This window comes from Hyla sarda, chromosome 9 (genome assembly GCF_029499605.1).
Source record: "Hyla sarda isolate aHylSar1 chromosome 9, aHylSar1.hap1, whole genome shotgun sequence".
Lineage (NCBI taxonomy): Eukaryota > Metazoa > Chordata > Amphibia > Anura > Hylidae > Hyla > Hyla sarda.
This window is the reverse complement of record NC_079197.1, coordinates 144,531,516-144,544,607: the sequence shown is the minus strand read 5'-3', so window position 1 is coordinate 144,544,607 and position 13,092 is coordinate 144,531,516. Positions and strand designations below refer to the sequence as shown.

Below are 13,092 nucleotides of genomic sequence, written 5' to 3'. Positions count from 1 at the left end.
GGAGCCCTTATGGGTTCGTATGAAACATAGATATACCCCTGCTGCCCGGTTGTTGTCCCCTATTAAAACTGTGGCTGAGGTGTGGTCGGTGGTCTCTAAATGTTTTTCCCTTGCCGATACTGTCTCCCAGAGCACATGTGTGGGGGAATCCTCATTTTGTGGCACCTGCAGGAGTTGGAGGCTGCCGGCTTCTGGAGTGATCATGGAGTCAAGTTCGCTATCCATTTGTTTGGGGACCTCCCCTCTTTTCAATACATGTGTGACCGCTTTAATCTCCCTCGAAGTGCCCTTTTCAGGTACTTCCAGTTGAGGCAGGGGTTGGTGGTGGCGACCCCCCTCCCATAGGCTTGCATGGAGGGGGTGGGGCTATGATATCACAAGCTCCCGGAGCCGGCTCCAGCATTCGGAACAGTTTGTTCCAAATGCTGAGCAGTGGAGTACCCTTTTAACTACAGGCCCTCACATGCGTCTACTTATTAGATTCTTGCTGTTCTGTGCACGTAAGGTACTGATTATGGCCTGGAAAGATTCTTCACCTCCTCCTATTACAAGGTAGTTTAATTTGGTTAACAAATATGTCCCAATGTATACGATTTTGTATTCTAGTCGCAAATGCACAAAAAAATTGATAAAGTCTGGATGCCCTGGTTAATGATGGGAGAATCAATAGTTCCTCCAGAACGTGAGTTCGCCTAGGTAAAGTGATGCTTCTTTTCTTGGACTGGGAGTATGTGTGTGGATGTGTGTGGTTGGGTGTGTGTTTGTTGTTTTGTTGTCAGATCCCTGTGTTCAGCATTTCCGTGATGTACTAATACTCTGATCTTCATATTGGGATGGGTGCTGTGGAGGGGAGCTCTGTGTTTGAGCTGATTGTTTATTGTACTCATTGTATTACTTATAAATAAATACTTAAAAAAAAATATTCAGTACAAATTGTTGGGCCTATAATTGACATGTTATTAAAAGGTCGGGATTTACTTTAACCCCTTAATGACACAGGATGTGCATGTATGTCTACACTTGTCCCATAGCTTGTCTGAGCTTTGCTTGCTTCATAGCCGGTCTGAACTGTGCACTTCTTAGAAACAATATCCCCACCCCACCCCAAAATTTTATCCTACGAATAATTTTTGGGGGATTTCAGCATAGATTTTATGATAAAATCATTGACATTATAACAAAGAACAATTGGTCCCACATAAAACAAGCCTTCATATAGAGATGAAAAATTTAAGAGTTATGACTCTTGGGCAGCTCAAAAGAAAATTTGTTGTGTCCTCAAGGGGCTAAAACTGTGTTCTTTGTTGGATAAAAGGATAACCCAGTCTATCACTTTATCATTTTAGGACTGTCCAATACCAACGGTGAGAGATGGAAACAGTTACGCAGGTTTTCGCTTTCTACCCTGAGAAATTTTGGAATGGGGAAGAGAAGCATTGAAGAACGTATACAAGAGGAAGCGAGCTACTTGGCAGAAGAAATGAAGAAGAATGGAGGTGAGAAAATGGATACAGAAAAATATTATGTGTTCAACAAAATGTGGAGATGTAACCATGAAAGGTGGAGGTCAAGTCTTCTTACAATCTTTATTATTTCAATGCTATTTTTTAATGTTTTAGTGCTCAGTAAAACATTTACTACAAATATACTGTAAATAAAACTTTTAATATATTACCGTATCTTATGAAATGGCTAATTATATACTTTTAGTTGTCATCTGCCCAAAACAGTAACCCATTAAAGAGGCAGCTGTTCTGCGCCTGTAGGACAAAGCTATTTTTTTTTATCATTTTTATTTTTCTATTTACCATTTATTTTATTTTTTTCCAAATCCACTTCATTCTGAGAGCCATAGCTTTTCCATTTTTCTGCTGACGTAGCTGTATGAGGGCTTGTTTTTTGTGGGGTAAGTTGTTCTGCTTTCACTGGGGAGTGCAGATGACATGTTAACTTTATTCTGCAGGTCAGTAGCAATATGGCAATACCCATTGTATATACTTTTATAGTTATGTAGTGTTTAGTTTTATTAGATTTGCTCTATAAAAACACACATTTGCATTGTGTTGTTATATTCTTACCGTCATAACTTGTGAGGCTATAATTCTTACTGGTACCATTTCAAGTCATACACCACTTCTTGATTGTAATAAATTTTTACCGGAGTAAGATATTTTTTTTAATATAGGTTTTCACATTATATTTTACTTTTCCTTTTAATTTCGATTTATTCCCACTAGGGAACTTGAACATAAAATCGCTTCATCACTGATACAATACACTGAAATATTTCTGTGTATTATGTCCATTAGTGTAAAACGGACAGGTGTACAAAAGATAGCGGACCTGGAGGCTTTCATTAAAGGGGTACTCTGGCGCTTAGACATCTTATCCCCTATCCAAAGTACCAGGAAGATTTTGGGTCTTCATGGGAACCTACTGGCACCCACCAATTCCATTTCTGGGGCACCGAGAATGTTAAAGAGTACCTCTCATCAAATAAACTTTTGGTATATTTTAGATTAATGAATGTTGAATAACTTTCCAATAGCATGCTAATGAAAAATATGCTTCTTTCTATTGTATTTTTCCCGATCAGTCCTGTCAGCAAGCATTTCTGACTCATGCTGGAGTCCTAAACACTCAGAGCTGCAAGCCTGCTTTGTTCACAGCCAAACAGGCTGTGAACAAAGCAGGCTTGCAGCTCTAAGTGTTCTCCTTTGTGAACAAAGCAGACTGGCAGCTCGTAGTGTTTAGGACTCCAGCATGAGTCTGAAATGCTTGCTGCCAGGACTGGTAGGGAGACCTCTAGTGGTCATTTCTTCAAAGTGGAAAATCAAATAGAAAGAAACATATATTTTAATAACATGCAATTGTGAAGTTATTCTGCATACATTAATCTATAATATATCAAAAGTTTTTTTTGATGAGAGGTACCCTTTAAAGGGGAGAAGTCCATGGGAGAAAAATCGCAAAGCTTCAGAGAAAAAAAAGCTAAAGTTTCAGCATACTACAATTTTAGAAAAACAGCCAATGAGCCAATAAACAGTACAAAAAAGTCAAAAGAAAATACACCAGGTGGGTTTGGCATTTCATTTCCCCATTGACTCTCAGTTAACATTTGGCAGTGGAATTTGTTTTGGTTTGTTTTTTTTTTTTTTTTTGCACAAAAAAAAATATGTGCAGCAATTGCAGCATTCTTCTGAATGTTTTTGGTGAGAAAAACAAAGTATAAACCCAGTCTGCTCTCCAGAACCATCACTAACCAGCATCTGAGCCTCAGTACCGAGGTCAACCACTTTAAAATGTAACACGTCCAATACACCTTAAAACACCTTTATTAGCAGTTGAGTTAACAAGTGTTCAGCTGACAGCTACTACCTGACCACCCCCTCTCCCCACTAATAAGTATATTTGACTTGACTGAGCATGCATATGTTTTCAAAGCGGGGTGGTGCTCAGCAATGGTTTATCTCAAGGGAGCACAAAATGGTGTTGAACTTCAACATATCCTATACGCATATAATTGATGACCAGTTTAGCTTTCTTCTGACTTCCCAATGTATATATGGGACTTAAAGATCTAACAATATTTATTTTCCCAGTAAAGATCCTTGGAGAAAACCAGAAGAGAGAAATGACTTATGCTCAGGCTATGCCCTAGGCCACCCTAATCCAACAGATCACATGATCAATTTGCACAATGTACTAAGGGATAACATGTTCAATTTGCACATATATCTGAATAGACCTTGATATCTCCTTGCAGACACTCCCTTTGACCCCACATCTCTGCTGACCATGGCTGTCTCCAATGTGATCTGCTCAATTGTGTTTGGAGAGCGTTTTGACTATGAAGATTCCAAATTTAGGGCCCTTCTCACCTTTCTTAAAGAAATGCTTAAACTCTCGTCTACCATTTGGGGAGTTGTAAGTAAATTTTATATAATTCTTGGTGAGGTCTGTGATAAACCTATTGTACTCTTCTAATGCATGAATATCAAACACCAATGATGATCATATCAGGTCTTTACTAAAGTATCCTCTTGTTTCTCCCCTTTTCAGCTTCTCAATCTCTTTCCCAAGACTTTCTGTTTTCTTCCTGGACCCCAGCAAAAGATATTTACATATATGGAGAAGTTAAGAGACTTTGTTGCAGAATCCTTGGAAAGTCACAAGGCAACACTTGACCCAAACTGTCCTCGGGACTTCATTGACTGCTTCCTAATAAAGATGGAGGAGGTAGCGTATTCCATTATACATTTTTGTTCATAACACATAAAACTAGTTTCGTTTACAGCCCCTATGACTGACATATAATCCCAAGTACTTTCTCATATTACAGGAGAAGAACAATGAAAAAACTGAATTTCATTTTGATAATCTATGTGGCACAGTCATCGACCTGTTCGTGGCGGGCACAGAAACAACAAGCACCACCCTAAAATATGGTCTCCTCTATCTGCTCAAATACCCAGATGTGGAAAGTAAGCACCTCCATAGTGTCTTATCAGAGGGTTGTTAAAATGTACAAAGGAAATCCAGTGATAGTGATCTTTGGTGAGTGATGTTGGACCATCAATCGGTTCCAAACCAAAAGGACTCTATGGCCCTTTTCACACAATCTTATTTTAAATGACCTAAGATCACAAATGTCATACTGAAGAAATGGAAGGCTCAGTAAGGACTCTAAATGTATCTATACACCAATCATTCATACCAATAACAAATTAATATTTTGTGGGTCTCCCAAATGCTGCCAAAACAGCAGTCTGCACGAGGACACCACAAGACTTCTGAAGGTGAACTGTTGTATCTGGCACCAAGACATTAGCAGCATAACATTGAGCGGAGAGTATCACAGTGCCACTACCAGCTCACCTTCTTCATATAGTTCTCTCTTTTCACCAAATAAGTCAGATCAATGAACTCAGTCTTTAGAAGTCATCAAATAGTAATTCTGTCACCACTACAGGATTATGGTCATACCATGGTATATTTAAAATTTGATTCTGTTCCTTGGTCAGCTCTGATGATCTTTAAGTCCACTTGCAGGCCTCCAGGTCTACCTCGGATTTTCTTTTATGTAGCCTTGTTATTTTTGATAATGTGTTGTTACAACACTTATGTCTTCTTTCTTTTAGCTGTTTATATGCTATATTACCTCTTTACACCTACCATTATATTTTGTCTTAAAGGGGTATTCCACCCTTAGACATCATATCCTCTATCCTTTGGATAGGGGATAAGATGTCTAAAGGTGAAATACCCCTTTTAATAAAAATTTGAAGTGTGTCTTACTCGACACACCTGGCTATCTCTGTACTACTTCTACTGTGATCAGTTACCTATGGACACAAGTGGTGCAGTTGCTGAGAAGGAATGTCCTGCAGTCTAGTGAGGAAGTGCAACCACTTGCCTGCATAGTCCTACCGCTTAGAGCTTGTTCACATAAATGGGCAAAGCTTCCTGCTGGATAACCACCTTTAAATGGACACTAACATTTCAAACTTGTTCTCATCAGGAGTGGTCACAACCAAATCTCTAAATCATTACCCCCTGTAAATGTGTCTAAAGTTTTAGCTACTAGGGGTCTCACTTTTGCTAATTTTGCAGTTCATTGCCTGATGATAAGCTGAGTACGTCTTTAGTAACACACACCAAGACAGACTGGATGTAGGACAACACTTATCTGAGCCTCCACCTGTCTGCTCATACAGCCAGTGCCTCAACAGTGAATCAAACTAAATCTATGGTGATGGGGGTAGCTAAAACTGGCCACCTATTTTGCACTATATAGCTATTTCTATACAGTATGTAATAAAGAAACCACACATGTTCCTAACCTTTTTTTTTAAACCTGTAATATGTATCCAAAAGGAAATATTCATGAGGAGATGGATCATGTGATTGGTCAGAATCGATGTCCTTCTGTAGAGGATCGAGTCCAGATGCCTTATACAGATGCTGTCATCCATGAAATTCAGAGGTTTGCAGATATCGTTCCTTTCGGATTTATGCGGGCAACTATGCAAGACACGACATTTCGGACCTACAGCATTCCTAAGGTCAGAAGCAAAGCTTGGGGGAGGATGGTGTTGTCATGTCCTTGCAACGTTTTATTTTTATTTATTTATTTGTTCATTTTTGCAATGGGTCTGACTTCATGTGAGCATTGGAGCTAGCCCTGTTATATAAACTTTTTTTTATTTTTTTTTTAACATGAAAAATATAAACATATAATATCCAATAAAAACTGGATTTCTGAAGGTCAAAGCAAGCAAACTTCAGAATAAACCACAGTACAGACGAAAAAATTGACATTAAAAAGAGCAGGAATATCATGTAATGGGAAACCCTATAAAATTTATGTCAAGTGTACTTTTTATGGTATAAAGTAATGTTCTTTTATTCCTGTTTGCAGGGCACTATAGTTTTCCCCATGCTGACATCCCTCTTGAAGGACCCTAAGTGGTTTAAGAACCCAAAGCAGTTTGATCCCGCAAACTTTCTGAATGACAACGGGAGCTTCAAGAAGAACGAGGCCTTTGCACCTTTCTCACTAGGTAATGGTTATCATTATTGTTGCAGTAGTTGATGTACAGTAGTAACTTGCCATACTTTCCTCTGTGGCATTGTAGTCATGTAGACGGTTTAACATTGGTCAACTAGGTTACTATCAAGTTTGACTAAGGTAAAATCCAGAGATGGTGAAGTCTAAGGGGTGTGTGTTCTTCGCCAATGACTCTCCCACTCTACCACTGTAGTGGTCTCTTTCAGACATGGTTGCTGCACAGATAATAGTAGACACCAAGGGGAGATTTACAAAAACCCATGTAGAGGAGAAGCTGACTAGTTGCCCATAGCAACCAATCGAATCACTTCTTTCATTTTAGAAAGGGCCTCTGAAAAATAAGAATCAATCTGGATGCTATGAGCAGTGGGTCAACTTTTCCTCTACACACGTTTTGATAAATCTCCCCCCAAGTCACAATACAGAGACAGCAGCAGGAATTGTAGTCAGAATGCTAATCGCTAATGTTTCACAGTGGATAAAATAGTAATAATGTTCCACTCTTCAACGTTGGGATTGTAACAACAGTCCTACCCCCAGAATTATGGTGTGTGGTGGCATAATATACCGCTCTAATCTTCATTCTGGGTACACGAACATCTCGGCATTACTTTAACTTGGTTATAGAACCAGTGGTACAGCCATTTCCCTATAGAGTGTCCCAGAAGCCATTTTTTAACATGACCACACCAGGACACTTTTTCATGCCACTGTGAGCAGCCTGTGTGGCCTAAACGTGCTACCATGGCATCTCCAGACTCCCATCCCAATACTCATTAGTCAGCAATTGCATAGTGAGCTGTCAGGAGCAGATCTCTTGATGATTTGCCCAAGTGCATTCATCATGCCAGGACATTCCCCAGACAACCATTAAAGGGTTACTCCGCTGCTCAGCGTTTGGAACAAACTGTTCCGAACGCTGGAGCCGGGAGCTTGTGACATCATAGCCCCGACTGCTTTCACTTTGTCATTTTGGGGTATTAAAGGGGTTATCCAGCAATAGAAAAACAGAGCTAATTTCTTCCAAAAACAATTCCACTCATGTCTGCAGGTTGTGTGTGGTATTACAACTAGTGCTGGGTGGTATACCGGTATGAACCGGATACCGTTTTTTTTTCTCCCACGGTATGGAATTTTGCCCATACCACTATACCGGTCGGGCCCCGAGTCAGTAAAAAAAATTTAACTTACCCGTAATGGGGGTGGTCCGGGCCATCCATCCTTCCTGTAGTGTCCGGCGGCATTCCGGGTGGAGGGTGAACCGGTCCGGGCTGTCCTTCTCCGGGGGTCCTCTTCTCCACTCCGGGCAGGCTCCAGCCTAGTACGCTGCATAGACGCCACTACGCCGTGACGTCAGGTGCGTCGCTGCGCAGCGGCGTCTATGCAGCATTACTAGGCTGGAGCCTGCCCGGAGTGGAGAAGAGCACCCCCGGAGAAGGACAGCCCGGACCGGTTCACCCTCCACCCGGAATGCCGCTGGACACTACAGGAAGGATGGATGGCCTGGACCACCCTCCCCGGACGGTCCCTGCAGCAACTGGGATAATATACTTTACCTACAGTAGGCCCTCCAGCTGTTGAGGCCCTCCAGCTGTTGCAAAACTACAACTCCCAGCATGCCCGGACAGCCAACGGCTGGGAGTAGTAGTTTTGCAACAGCTGGAGGCACCCCTAGTTGGGAAACACTGACCTATACTATACACTACTATATAGTCCAACATGCTGGGAGTTGTAGTTTTGCAACAGCTGTAGGGTTGTTTGTTACATCTATTTAAAAGGGTACTCCACTGCCACAGTGTTCAGATCATTTAGTTCCAAAAGCCCATTTAGTTCCGCTACGCCACCTCAATGCATGTCTCAATGTAAAAAAAAAAAAGAAGAAATACCGTGAAATACCGTGATACTTTAGAAAAATACCGTGATACTCATTTTTGGTCATATCGCCCAGCACTAATTACAACTTGGTCCATTCACTTCAATAGAATAGAGCTGCAAAACCACACACAACCTGCAAACATATGTGGTGCAGCTTTCTTTTAAACAAGGCTGAATAATCCCTTTAAGGGAAGAATGATGGGGGGATGAAATGGCCTGAAAACTTTCTGACTGCATTGTGTATGTGTGTGTATATGTATATATGAATTCAAATAGAGATAACAGACATGGTCGCACATCCACAATGATCTAAGGCTTCTCAGCAACATTTATTAAACAGGTTGTTAGTGTACTTTATGATCATGAAGATCAAGCCCACTAGCCACGTCATGGCCCCCTGTAAGTAGTGGGTCCCTAGCATAAAATGCCATAGCACTGGGCAGTGACCCCCACCACCGCAACACCAGTGCCCACACAGGGAAAGACCCACAGGCAGAGCAGCCCCAGTGCCACTCAAACCAGTCCAAGGGCCGCGCCTCCCCATAGACACGGCGCCATGGCAGCAATGGATGCCGCACAGCACCACACCAGTGTGAACAAGGTGTAAAAGCTCACTTACCATGTGCTCCCAGTCAGACTGGGAGGCTGCCAGAATGGAAGGGGCCCTGTGCAGCTTTCTGCTAATTTTTATAGGGCTGGGATGAGGGCACTGGTGTTGCTGCAGTAGTGGTTGCCGCCCGGTGCTGCGCCATTTTATGCTACGGATGTAAGGTACCCACTCTAAATAGGTGGCCTTGACGTGGCGAGTGGGCTTGTACTTTTTGATCAAAATGTATACTAACAACCTGTTAGTTTTTGAATTTATGCTGAGAAGCAATCAGATCATTATACAAGATTGTGGATGTGCGACCATGTCTGTTTTCTCTACATGAATTCAGTATATGTATATATATTACCTGTACATATGTATATTGCCTAATGGGAATTTAGTACTTGACTTATTGCTTAGGAAAGTTGAAACCTAGGTTGGTATTTGGATGCCACAAAAATGTCACACTGCCTTATTAATATAAATGACCCATTACTGCAGGTAAAAGAAGTTGCATTGGAGAAGGCCTGGCACGGATGGAATTATTTCTCTTTTTTACCACCATATTGCAGAGATTTAACCTGAAATCAGACGTAGCCCCAGAGGATCTTGAAATTACCCCAGAACCAAATAAAAATGGATTAGTGCCAAGAACCTACAAGATGTATGTGACCCCCAGATAACTGAAAAAGACCTTGGCATCTATCCTTATTTCTTAACCATTGCAATTATTAATTTTATTTTTTAATGCTTTAAAGGGGCATTCCACCCCTACACATCTTATCCCGTATCCAAAGGAAAGGGCATATGATGTCTGATCACAGGCGTCGCGCCGCTGGGGATCGCGCTGCAGCACCCCAGACATCCGGTGCACAAAGTGAACTTCACTCCGTGCTGTATGACTGGCGATGCGGGGTGGAGGCTTGTGATGTCATGGTCACGCCCTGCTCTTGACATCATGGCCAAACACCCTCAATGCAAGTCTATGGGAGGGGCCACAGAGCCTTATAGTTAGTATGGTTGAAAAAAGACATACGTCCATGAAGTTCAACCAGGGAGGGGGCGTATAGTCCCATAGACTTGCATTAAGGGGGCGTGGCCGTGATGTCACGATTGGCATGCGGCCGTGAGGTCACAAGCCTCCAACGCTGCACCTGACGCTCTAAAGGAATGCCGGGTGCAGCAGGGAGACTATGGGGGTCCCCAGCAGCAGGACCTCTGTGATCAAACATCTTATACCCTATCCTTTGGATAGGGGATAAGATATCTAGGGGCGGAGTACCCCTTTAAAATGGCCTACTTTGACACCTATGAGTTTAGAAAGTGTTGTATATGGAGCTGTATATACCAGGGCTAACTTTTTTGCACCGTGATTTGTGGTTTTTGGGGATTTTCTGTACAATTTTGACATAGATTGGGCTTTTTGTTCGCTTTTTATTAAATTTTTTGGGGTGCTGTGTGTCAAAAATGCAATTTGTTTTATTATTCTGATTGTTGTTTTTGTTGTTGTTGTTTATTCCATTTACTGTGTGGGACCAATAACAATATAATTTAGAAGCTTGGTATCCCCACATGCGAAAATGTCCAAATCTTTGAGGTGTCCCCAAGCAGAATCATCTTTTGCTACATGAAACACTGTTGGGGTGGTTGTAGCCTCAAAGTCCTCCAGCTCTTTTCTAAGCTCTGTATCTCTTTAAATTTATCACAATGCAAATGTGTTTTTCTGTGTCTTTGTGTTCTGCATGCACTGAGGCTAAAGGTAGTGTAAGGGGTTGACTTACCTCACAGTCAAAGCTTTCTGTATAAGAATGTGTGATGTCCCAGTACGGGATATGCATCTCACAGTCCTATCAGATTGAGTCCCTGTACGTCCCCAGGGCTCACCTGCATTGTACCCCTATAATCTGTATAGTTGTTTATTATGTGTAAAGGACCTTTGATATGGTCACATGGTTAATAGTCACATGATAATGCTGTCATATGTTAAAGTCAAGTTTTGTTACCCTGAGAGCACCAGGTGACCAGATGACCCGTAACTAGCCTATGGGCTCCTTGCTCAGCCCCCCCCCCTTTATAAGAGGGGGAGGTACTACAATCTCTCTCTTCCCCCACACCTTCTGCTGAGGTCAAGTCCAGTCCAGACGTCTCAGAACCAGTGTCCAGCACATCTGGAGGCCTCAACCTAAATTACAGCCACAAGTCAGTAAGTCAAGTCATCTCTGTCTGCTGTCACTATCTTCAGTCAAGTCTATTATAGTGAACATGGCCGTGCTAAAGTCTGTCAAAGTCACTGCAAGTCCCAGCAAGCTGCGAGGTCCCCTGTGTTACTGGTCACCTCTCTGGGATCCTGGCCTAGCTGTAAAGACTATTACCATCTGTCTACCTCAGTAAAGCTACCGTTAACCCTAACCTGACCTTGGACTTTTATTTGCCCTGTCTAAACTAGGACTAGCGGTGCTACCGTTCAGGTGGTTCTCAGTAAAGCCACGCCCTGGCATGACGAACATTTAGGGGTTAATACCATCTGCCCCTGGGCTACAACATCTGCCCCATACACCTCACATCGCACCCCCATGGCACACCACAAATGGGTAATATGTCAAATGTCAACCCCTTAGCCAATTAAGAGCTAAAGGCTGTCCTATCTCCACCCAGTCCCCAGAACAGAGGAGGAGCCTAAAGCACACGTAAGAGAGTCTGCAGCTTGCACACCTTTGGGGGGGGGGGGGGGAGGGGTTGGCCGTCCCAAACAACAACATTCCAAGTCAAGGCAACAAAGCTGCTATAGGGGAATAACCATTGCAAGCAGTAGCATTGGACACAAGTGCAAAGCTGATGGGCTATATTGCAAAAGAAGGACCAGGTTCAGGTATCCTCAGGACTAGACTGTCCAGGTGACAAACTTACGTCAGGAGAATCCCTTTTAGATGTCCTCAAAGATAGTGACTACTCAGAGCAACCCAGGGAAATGTAAGTGAGGGGATCTTTGTAAGACTGTTTAAATTGGACAAATGCCAGAACAGTAGTACAGCATTACCCAAAGCCTAAATTGTTACTGACTAGTGTATCCTGAGTACAATGAGGGACAAGCCGAGGCAGAAACTCATAAGCCTCTGAGCAAGCACACGTTACAAGGGAGACGTCTCAAGTCGTAGGCTAAAGTCTTAAAGGGGTAGTGCACTGAAAAACCTTTTTTTTAAATCAACTGGTGCCAGAAAGTTAAACGGATTTGTAAATTACATCTATTAAAAAAATCTTAATCCTTCCGGTACTTATCAGCTACTATATGCTCCACAGTAGCAAATCCCCATAGAAAACCTGTCCTTCTCCCAACCGTTCCTAAAATGGACAGAGGTGTCAGCAGGGAGCACTGTGGTCAGACAAAAGAAATTCAAAAAGAAAAGAACTTCATGTTGAGCATTTAGCAGCTGATAAGTACTGGGAGGATTACGATTTTTTAATAGAAGTAATTTACAAATCTGTTTAACTTTCTGGCACCCGTTGCTTTATAAAAAAAAAAAAAGTTTTCCACCGGAGTACACCTTTAAGTGTCAAGTCTCATTCTGCAACTGCAGAACAGGCCAGAACCGCCTCATGCCTCCGAGCCTATTCCGTACCACTAGGGATAGAGAACCAGAACCAGTCTACTCAGGAGGACTACAAGTCACATAGTGCCAATTCAAAAGTCTGATAAATTACTAAAAGACTGGGACAGTGACAAGTTACCAATACCAAGCACTGTATCCCAAGTCTGTCATTACAGGTGTCTTCTACTGTACTGGATCTGCAACATCATTAAAGAACAAGCTGTTATTCATAAATCCGGGGTTTTGAGCTATTTATTTCCCAGGTGCTTTATTGAAGTAGTGGTTAGTGAGAAATGTCATCTAACTCCAGCTACACTCCATCCACCGAACACTACAACCCTCATCATCTAACACACATCCTAATCACAGACAACCTTGCCAGCTAAATATCCATACGGACCATCTCTCACTCCCACTTACCACACTTATTTATTGATTGATTGATTTTCATTGAAAAAATAGACCTTTTT

At 42.1% G+C, this 13,092-nt stretch overlaps 1 protein-coding gene across 4 annotated transcripts in view; it reads left to right on the top strand.

Moving 5' to 3' along the window:
• Positions 1-13,092, top strand: part of LOC130290402 (cytochrome P450 2A4-like) — a 55,664-nt gene that overhangs the window by 29,030 nt on the left and 13,542 nt on the right. For 3 of the 4 annotated variants that reach the window (XM_056537996.1, XM_056537995.1, XM_056537992.1), the window contains exons 4-10: positions 1,347-1,496; positions 3,767-3,927; positions 4,063-4,239; positions 4,343-4,484; positions 5,878-6,065; positions 6,422-6,563; positions 9,537-11,734. In XM_056537996.1, coding sequence (XP_056393971.1) covers positions 1,347-1,496; positions 3,767-3,927; positions 4,063-4,239; positions 4,343-4,484; positions 5,878-6,065; positions 6,422-6,563; positions 9,537-9,718 — 1,142 coding nt within the window. In that variant the 3' untranslated portion in view covers positions 9,719-11,734. Of the gene's footprint in view, positions 1-1,346; positions 1,497-3,766; positions 3,928-4,062; positions 4,240-4,342; positions 4,485-5,877; positions 6,066-6,421; positions 6,564-9,536; positions 11,735-13,092 lie in introns of those variants that run through there. The other variant, XM_056537993.1, reaches the window with a different exon arrangement.